The 9,948-nt window shown below is 46.2% G+C and overlaps 1 protein-coding gene across 2 annotated transcripts in view; it reads right to left on the bottom strand.

The window, feature by feature from the left end:
* Window positions 1–1,192: 1,192 nt before the first annotated feature.
* snx2 (sorting nexin 2) overlaps window positions 1,193–9,948 on the bottom strand; it is a 24,052-nt gene continuing 15,296 nt past the window's right edge. The window contains exons 11-16 of one of the 2 annotated variants that reach the window (XM_030370374.1): window positions 7,802–8,007; window positions 6,713–6,853; window positions 4,347–4,358; window positions 3,190–3,270; window positions 2,155–2,226; window positions 1,193–2,058 (exon numbers count right to left, since the gene is read on the bottom strand). In XM_030370374.1, the coding sequence (XP_030226234.1) occupies window positions 2,008–2,058; window positions 2,155–2,226; window positions 3,190–3,270; window positions 4,347–4,358; window positions 6,713–6,853; window positions 7,802–8,007 (563 nt within the window). In that variant the 3' untranslated portion in view covers window positions 1,193–2,007. The remainder of the gene's footprint in view (window positions 2,059–2,154; window positions 2,227–3,189; window positions 3,271–4,346; window positions 4,359–6,712; window positions 6,854–7,801; window positions 8,008–9,948) is intronic. The other variant, XM_030370375.1, reaches the window with a different exon arrangement.

Below are 9,948 nucleotides of genomic sequence, written 5' to 3'. Positions count from 1 at the left end.
GTTTTATCATCGCCCTTCATAAGTTTAATTTCAACCCGTATCAAATCTATGTAATCAGAATAATTTAAGTCAACTGCGTTATTTCTCAGTTAGAACTCCAGAAACATCTCCTTAGAATTGAAATGAAAATTCAAAATTCTCTATATTTAATTCCGTCACTCCATACTGTCCACTGACGGCGCGACTGCATGGAATAAAGCATCTAGCGACAAGACATAATACTTGCATCTGAGTCTGTTTTACTGTATATGCAGATCGCATTCATGAGGTCATTTGCATTAACCATTGCTGTTTAAAAAGGGGCGTGTACAGGGCGGAACCTGAAGCTGATTCAGCTGCGCACACTTGTAGGCATTCTGTGATTTGTAAAGCAAAGATTTCAAAACTTGGCTTTTGGGCGTACGTACACTTTTAGTAACGATCCCACGCACAGTTTTATAAATGAGACCCCAGATCCAGATTATAGCAAGGATTTGATTACCTGATCAAGTCTTATGTCAAAGTTCGAACAAGGCCTACCCATTTCAGGATTTATCAAGCAAATAGCCAGAATCTGATTGGATCCCGTATGAACCCCCGGGCCGTGCTTTTGGTTAATTCACTGGTGGCAAAGTAGCAAGATTAAAGAGACTCCCAAAAGATTGCAGGGTAAGGTCTGTTTTATTCTTAGTGTTGGTAATTGTGAGGGAAGAGTGAGATTAAAACGTTATCGTTTTGAAACGATGCGGTTCCCTCGGTAGTATAAAGGGTTAGGGTTAGGGTAAGGTTTAACCCTAATGATGAGGTGCCCTCCGTAGTATAAAGGGTTAGGGTTAGGGTTAAACCTTACCCTAACCTTTTATACTACGGAGGGCACCTCATCGTTAGGTTAGGGTTAGGGTTAACCCTAACCCTAGGGTTAGGGTTAACCCTAACCTAACGATGAGGTTCCCTCCGTAGTATAAAGGGTTAGGGTTAGGGTTAACCCTAACCTAACGATGAGGTGCCCTCCGTAGTATAAAGGGTTAGGGTTAACCCTAACCCTTTATACTACGGAGGGCACCTCATCGTTAGGTTAGGGTAAGGTTTAACCCTAATGATGAGGTGCCCTCCGTAGTATAAAGGGTTAGGGTTAGGGTTAAACCTTACCCTAACCTTTTATACTACGGAGGGCACCTCATCGTTAGGTTAGGTTAGGGTTAACCCTAACCCTAGGGTTAGGGTTAACCCTAACCCTTTATACTACGGAGGGAACCTCATCGTTAGGTTAGGGTAAGGTTTAACCCTAATGATGAGGTGCCCTCCGTAGTATAAAGGGTTAGGGTTAGGGTTAACTCTAACCCTAACCCTAACGATGAGGGGTGCTCCATAGTATAAAGTTAAATGTTGTCTTCCCAAAGGATCATATAGCAACATTAGCTCTTGCTTTGTGTGGAATGGAGAGAATAACATACTGAGGGATTGGGGTTCGCAAACTAAGCTAACCAGACAGATGTTGTGATGATGAGACGAAGGCCTCTGGACGGATCTTGGTGTTCACCAAAGGTTTCAGCGTTCCACCTTTGCCTTCCATAATACAAGTTTACTGTAGGCGAGACGTTTCAATACATATTTTAAATCTTTCCGTCTCCAAATTATGGATACTGCTGGCTAACTCACTAGATAACTGAGGACTTCTAATTCCTAATATTTTCTCCTTTGATTCAATTTCTTCAAAACGTATGTGCCAACGAACCCTCGGTAAACTGAGAGCACAGTCACACATGAACAGCTGAAAGAGGCTTAACCAGCAGCAGGGGCCTGGGCGAGAGGAATGCTGTCACCTTTGATGACATCACAGGATCGCAACTTAAAATTCAAGATAGAAGTTAACAATCAATGAAATTCAATATTACAATTTACAGGTTTCGGGTGATGGCAGGAAGCCACATAGCCACTCTGGTCCTGGTCAATGTAAACGGGAGAGTGCAGGGGATTCTGGGAGCACAGGTGCATTGTGGGTAATGTGGTCCTGGCAGCAGGAGGATTCTATGAGATAGCTTTGGCTTCAGGTAGGAAGGCCTCCCAGTATTTAATGAGCTGGAAGGAAAGAGAAGAGATGTTCCACGGCGGCTGGTTTTATTCATATTATTTGTATTATTAGGTGAGGGTTAATGTTGCTGTGTTGCACGCTACCTGCTGCTGAGTCTGGACCAGAGACTCCAGATACTTAATGATGACCTCCTTGAAGTCAGTCACGCGCTCTTTCTGGAGGACAAACACAAAGACAACAAGACAGCAGGTTAACAAGACAACAAGACAGCAGGTTACCAAGACAACAAGAGAGCAGGTTACCAAGACAACAAGACCACAGGTTACGGTCTGGACTGATCCACTAGTCTGGACTGATCGACCAGTTTGGACTGATCCATTAGTCTTCACTGGATTGATCCATTAGTCTGAACCGATCCATTGGTGTTGTGTTTCATGTAGTGTTGTGTTGGTAGTAGGGGTGTGACGATACACTCCGCTCACGAGACGAGACGAGACACGATATTCGGTTCACGAGAACGAGACGAGACTTTTAGATAACTACAATGACAAAATATATGACTGGATCAGCAGACTTTTATTTAACCGAGTTGCACATGCATTTTGAAATGTTTTATTATAACTCTTTACATGCATGAAATTCAAACTAAAACTAAAATTTATAAAAGTTGATGTAAAATAAATTAAATAATTCTCTTTTTTCCAAGTGCAAACAATATTATGTGCAAAACCAAATCAAAGTTCTACTCCATCAATACAGAGTGCAAATAGTGCAAACAGAGTCTGACCAAGTAAGTCACTGACAACTTGGTATTGTCCGTCTTATCAGTCACTGTACTGCCATTCATCATTTCCGCCGGGTACCCAAAATGTTGCCAAACAAATGATTTAAAAGTGGCGGGGGCATCTTTGACGGTAATACGGGTATTTTCCGACGTCATTCTGGACGTAGCAAAGGCGCATTACTGCCCCTACAGGCCACAAATAGAAGTTTGGATAGCTCACAAATCTCGCGAGACAGATTTTTAACCCGACGGGTAATATCGTCGAGTTTAATCTCGCGAGATCTCGTGGCACGAGATCTCGTCACACCCCTAGTTGGTAGTAATGGTTATATTGGCCTACTACAATACACCTTAGACCAAACCACCAGAATAACACACCAACACCTTCACTGACCTCAAACCTGAACAGCTCCTTACGAATGGTTTTAGAGATTTGTTCAAAGTCTCTCTCTCCTTGCTGCACCTTCCCTTCCAGCTGAAAAAAAAACACAGAAGAGACAAAGCAGTCAGAATGAAGGAAGAAGCTCAGAGCTTCGGTATGAGCTGTCTTGGATATGAAATTTCGCGTACACCGTGGCGTTAGAATGTGGGTCCCAGAAGCAGAACAGCTGGCCACAAGGACCTCCACACAGCGTCGGTACCTGTGAGTATGTACCTGTGTTTATGTACCTGTGTGTATGTACCTGTGAGTATGTACCTGTGAGTATGTACCTGTGAGTAGGTACCTGTGAGTATGTACCTGTGAGTATGTACCTGTGAGTATGTACCTGTGTGTATGTACCTGTGTGTATGTACCTGTGTGTATGTACCTGTGAGTATGTACCTGTGTTTATCTACCTGTGTGTATGTACCTGTGTGTATGTACCTGTGTGTATGTACCTGTGTGTATGTACCTGTGTGTATGTACCTGTGAGTATGTACCTGTGTGTATGTACCTGTGTGTATGTACCTGTGTGTATGTACCTGTGTGTATGTACCTGTGAGTATGTACCTGTGTTTATCTACCTGTGTGTATGTACCTGTGTGTATGTACCTGTGTGTATGTACCTGTGTGTATGTACCCGTGTTTATGTACCCGTGTGTATGTACCCGTGTGTATGTACCCGTGTGTATGTACCCGTGTGTATGTACCCGTGTGTATGTACCTGTGTGTATGTTCGTGATACCTGCTCTAGCCTCTCGGTGGCGCTGACGTCACCGAGAGGTCAGAGGTCAGAGGTCAACGTTCATACACTGGTCGGTACACCTCAGCCTCTCCTCAGGACTTAAGGGACACTAGACTCCCTTAGCCTCTCCTTAGGTTTCAGGGACACTAGACTCCCTTAGCTTCTACTCAGGACGTCAGGGAGACTCCCTTAACTTGACCTCAGCTCACCTTTTAAGAAATAAGTCCATATTTAAAAAGAACAAAGCAGCTAATAAATAAATAAAAAGCTGAAAAAAATAACTTTGGGGCTTAAACAATGACACAGACAGACGGGTAGACAGACAGGTTGATAGACAGACCGGTAGACAGACGGACAGGTAGACAGACAGACAGGTAGGTCCTACCTCTTCGGTTTCCTGGTTGAAGGCATGGGAGGGGGGGGGAAGCAACAATATTTTAAGGCAATAAAAAGCTTAAAGTCTAAATGATAAAGAGGCGTCCAGTCCAGCAGAGCTCGTCAGAAAGGCAAAGAACTCATCGTGCTCCATGAAGGATGTTCCCCTGACAGAGCCCAGGGAGCGCGGGGCCCGCAGGCTGGGGTTAGGGCCCCCGCAGGCTGGGGTTAGGGCCCCCGCAGGCTGGGGTTAGGGCCCCCGCAGGCTGGGGTTAGGGCCCCCACAGCCTCAGACCCCCACAGCCTCAGACCCCCACAGCCCCCACAGCCTCAGGCCCCCACAGCCTCAGACCCCCACAGCCCCCACAGCCTCAGACCTTCACAGCCTCAGACCCCCACAGCCTCAGGCCCCCACAGCCTCAGGCCCCCACAGCCTCAGGCCCCCACAGCCTCAGACCCCCACAGCCACAGACCCCCACAGCCTCAGACCCCCACAGCCTCAGACCCCCACAGCCTCAGACCCCCAAAGCCTCAACAGCCTCAGGCCCCCACAGCCTCAGACCCCCACAGCCTCAGACCCCCACAGCCTCAGACCCCCACAGCCTCATTAGTCTTCAGTCACTAGAGGATTCCGTTACTCAGCTCATCAGCTCAGTTGAGTTACCTCTGAGTTACCTCTGAGTTACCATGAGTTACCTCTGAGTTACCATGAGTTACCTCTGAGTTACCATGAGTGTTGTTTTACCTCTGTGTTGTGTTACCTCTAGTGTTGTGTTACCTCTAGTGTTGTGTTACCTCTAGTGTTGTTACCTCTAGTGTTGTGTTACCTCTAGAGTTGTGTTACCTCGAGTGTTGTGTTACCTCTAGTGTTGTGTTACCTCTAGAGTTGTGTTACCTCGAGTGTTGTGTTACCAAGTGTCCGCATTTCTTTGCGGGTCGTGTTCCAAATATAAACCGTAAAACTGATTGAGCTTAGAAATGTATGAATGTCATGACATGAAACCTGAAGAACTACAATCTGGATCACAGAAGAACTACAACCTGGATCACAGAAGAACTACAACCTGGATCACAGAAGAACTACAACCTGGATCACAGAAGAACTACAACCTGGATCACAGAAGAACTACAACCTGGATCACAGAAGAACTACAACCTGGATCACAGATGAACTACAACCTGGATCACAGAAGATCTACAACCTGGATCACAGATGAACTACACCCTGGATCACAGAAGAAATACAACCTGGATCACAGAAGAACTACCACCTGGATCACAAATGAACTACAACCTGGATCACAGAAGATCTACAACCTGGATCACAGAAGAACTACACCCTGGATCACAGAAGAACTACAACCTGGATCACAGATGAACTACACCCTGGATCACAGATGAACTACACCCTGGATCACAGATGAACTACACCCTGGATCACAGATGAACTACACCCTGGATCACAGATGAACTACAACCTGGACCACAGAAGATCTACACCCTGGATCACAGAAGAACTACACCCTGGATCACAGAAGAACTACAACCTGGATCACAGATGAACTACACCCTGGATCACAGATGATCTACACCCTGGATCACAGAAGAACTACACCCTGGATCACAGATGAACTACACCCTGGATCACAGAAGAACTACACCCTGGATCACAGATGAACTACACCCTGGATCACAGATGAACTACACCCTGGATCACAGAAGAACTACACCCTGGATCACAGATGAACTACACCCTGGATCACAGAAGAACTACACCCTGGATCACAGAAGAACTACACCCTGGATCCCTGAAAGCCTCAGGCCGTTGTCAAGGTTCAGAGTCAGAAACAACATCTCTGACAAGTGAACAAAACTCTGCTCCTCAGAATAAATGTTGTGTTGTAACTCTACTGCCCGCCCGCCTGTGAGGCTTCTGACGGCTATTAGCCCCGCTACACACACTCTGCTACACACTCTGCTACACACACTCTGCTACACACAGCGACACACACACACTGCAGAGTTTGGAGGAGGTGTGTGTGTGTGTGTGTGTGTGTGTGTGTGTGTGTGTGTGTGTGTGTGTGTGTGTGTGTGTGTGTGTGTGTGTGTGTGTGTGTGTGTGTGTGTGTGTGTGTGATGGCAGAGCTGTGTTTTGACAGCTTCAACAGACTAATAAATGTCGTCCCTTCTCAGGGAAGCGGTGTCAGGTATATAGTGAAATAAATATATATTTCTATAATGAGATATTTCTGGAAAACACCTCAAACTACTGGAGCATAACAGGAGCTTTGTCTGTCTCTTTGTCTGTACACCTGACCTTCATCAGCTCTCTCTCTCTCTCTCTGCATGGTCCTGTGTGAGTGTATGTGCGTTTACCTCTCTGATGTCATCACGGGCCTGCTGTAGCTTCTCTGGTTTGTTAGCATGTAGCTTAGCTTCGGCGTCACGCTTCTTCTGCAGTAGCAGAAGACTGTCCTGGAGCCTCTGCCAGAGCCTGACCCGCTGGTCGAACACCCCCTACACACACACACACACACACACACACACACACACACACACACACACACACACACACACACACACACACACACACACACACACACACACACACACACACACACACACACACACACACCGTGAGGCTCTACAGCAGGGATGGGCACCTTTCATGATAAAGAGGGCCACAATCCTTCATCATCACCAAGTGACTGTGCACTTCAACTAAACGTGAACTGAGAGAAGCTACACAATTTTGAATTTTGTAGATATGATTTCCTGTATTCTGGTGCATTTTGGGGATGGCCACTACCTAAAAAATCATCCAGAATCATAACCTATGTGCGGTATGTTAATTGAACCAACATACATTCATTTCATGTTTCCCATGCTCAAACAGCCACATGAATGGTCAGTATTTTTATCAGTGCAAAGGGCTCACACACATCATCATTCAATGAAGTCAACTAAAAACAGTGGCCCAACATTAAGTGCAACAACTCAATGAACTCAAACCCAACAAGCAGTTGTAGTAGTTGTAGTGGCAACTTAAGTGGATATCTTTAATGACTGATATCGCTTCTAAGCAAACTAGACGCATGGGTTTGCCTTCGAATTCTATGAATTCTTCTCATCTTTCTTGACCGAGTTTTCTGTAACTCGATCAATTATTATTATTTTTTTTATTATTATTATTTTTTTATTATGTGCGGCCCTGACTGAGTGAGGATGCGGGCTGCATGCGGCCCGCCAGTTGCCCATCCCTGCTCTAGAGCGAGCAACCTCTCTCTCTCTCTCTCTCTCTCTCTCTCTCTCTCTCTCTCTCTCTCTCTCTCTCTCTCTCTCTCTCTCTCTCTCTCTCTCTCTCTCTCTCTCTCTCTCTCTCTCTCTCTCTCTCTCTCTCTCTCTCTCTCTCTCTCTCTCTCTCTCTCTCTCTCTCTCTCTCTCTCTCTCTCTCTCTCTCTCTACCTTGACGGAGCCGATGAGTCGGATGTAGTCGGCCAGCAGCTCGGCCAGCAGGTAGAAGTCTGCGCCGGCCTGGTCCTGGTGGAGCTGCTCCACCTTCTCCTCCACCTCGGCCAGCTGGGACAGCGCCCGCGACAGCGCCGTGTGGTCCTCGCTGTTCCCCAGCATCGCCGCCGACTTGGCAAACAGGGCGGTGTTCACGGACAGCTCTGACGGACGGAAAGAGAGCAACAGACACCAGAGCAACAGACACCGTGAGGCCCTAGACCAGAGCAACAGACACCAGAGCAACAGACACCCTGAGGCCCTAGACCAGAGCAACAGACACCAGAGCAACAGACACCCTGAGGCCCTAGACCAGAGCAACAGACACCAGAGCAACAGACACCCTGAGGCCCTAGACCAGAGCAACAGACACCAGAGCAACAGACACCGTGAGGCCCTAGACCAGAGCAACAGACACCAGAGCAACAGACACCCTGAGGCCCTAGACCAGAGCAACAGACACCAGAGCAACAGACACCCTGAGGCCCTAGACCAGAGCAACAGACACCAGAGCAACAGACACCCTGAGGCCCTAGACCAGAGCAACAGACACCAGAGCAACAGACACCCTGAGGCCCTAGACCAGAGCAACAGACACCAGAGCAACAGACACCGTGAGGCCCTAGACCAGAGCAACAGACACCAGAGCAACAGACACCCTGAGGCCCTAGACCAGAGCAACAGACACCAGAGCAACAGACACCAGAGCAACAGACACCGTGAGGCCCTAGACCAGAGCAACAGACACCAGAGCAACAGACACTGTGAGGCCCTAGACCAGAGCAACAGACACCAGAGCAACAGACACCAGAGCAACAGACACCCTGAGGCCCTAGACCAGAGCAACAGACACCAGAGCAACAGACACCCTGAGGCCCTAGACCAGAGCAACAGACACCAGAGCAACAGACACCGTGAGGCCCTAGACCAGAGCAACAGACACCAGAGCAACAGACACCCTGAGGCCCTAGACCAGAGCAACAGACACCAGAGCAACAGACGCCCTGAGGCCCTAGACCAGAGCAACAGACACCAGAGCAACAGACACCAGAGCAACAGACACCAGAGCAACAGACACCAGAGCTCTAAAGTGATATATCTTATCTTCTCTAGAGTAAAAATACATATTCTACTATATTGTAATTAGTGGTGGGCATAGATTACTTTTTTTAATCTAGATTGATTCCAAAATTAATCTAGATTAATCTAGATTAAAATGGCAAACGGCAAAAAATCTGTTCGTTTACCTTGACAGCGGTCAATTATACTGGGCAATGGTGATTTATCAAATATAATTCACCGCCGGAAGTTGTGAAGTGCCCATGCAAGTGAACGGAGCATAAACAAAAATAATTGACAGCTGAACGTTGGGAAGGCCCATGCAAGTGAATGGAGCAGTCTACAGCATTGAGAAGAGCTGTGTAATAATCCATGATAATGTAAGGTTTAGAAGTAAAATATTTGAAAGTTGTAGAATAAATTATCATAATTTATATTGGAGTTAATTTGCTAGAAATGTACTTACAATTTTTAGTTACTTAATCATTTACATATTTATGTTACACAATTATTACATATTTACATGTTTACATATTTAACAGTCAGGATATTCTGTTGAATCTGCCTCTCTGATTCCCTCAGGTTTACCTCAGTCTAAATTCTAGCTTCTGATTGGTTAGTTCAGTCATGTGATGGGTCCGAACAAGGAAGTGAAAATAGATTAACGGCGATATTTTATTTTATCGCGCGATAAAAGTTTTGCGTTAACGCCGATAACGCAGCCGTTAACGCCGATAACGGCCCGCCACTAATTTTAATACATCTTATCTGCTCTAGAGTAACAGACTGTATGTGTAGAGTAACAGACTGTATGTGTAGAGTAACAGACTGTATGTGTAGAGTAACAGACTGTATGTGTAGAGTAACAGCCTGTATGTGTAGAGTAACAGACTGTATGTGTAGAGTAACAGACTGTATGTGTAGAGTAACAGCCTGTATGTGTAGAGTAACAGCCTGTATGTGTAGAGTAACAGCCTGTATGTGTAGAGTAACAGCCTGTATGTGTAGAGTAACAGACTGTATGTGTAGAGTAACAGACTGTATGT

This window comes from Gadus morhua, chromosome 11, assembly GCF_902167405.1.
Source record: "Gadus morhua chromosome 11, gadMor3.0, whole genome shotgun sequence".
Classification (NCBI taxonomy): Eukaryota; Metazoa; Chordata; class Actinopteri; order Gadiformes; family Gadidae; genus Gadus; species Gadus morhua.
Note: the sequence above shows the minus strand (reverse complement) of the source record. Positions and strands in the feature narration are given on the sequence as shown.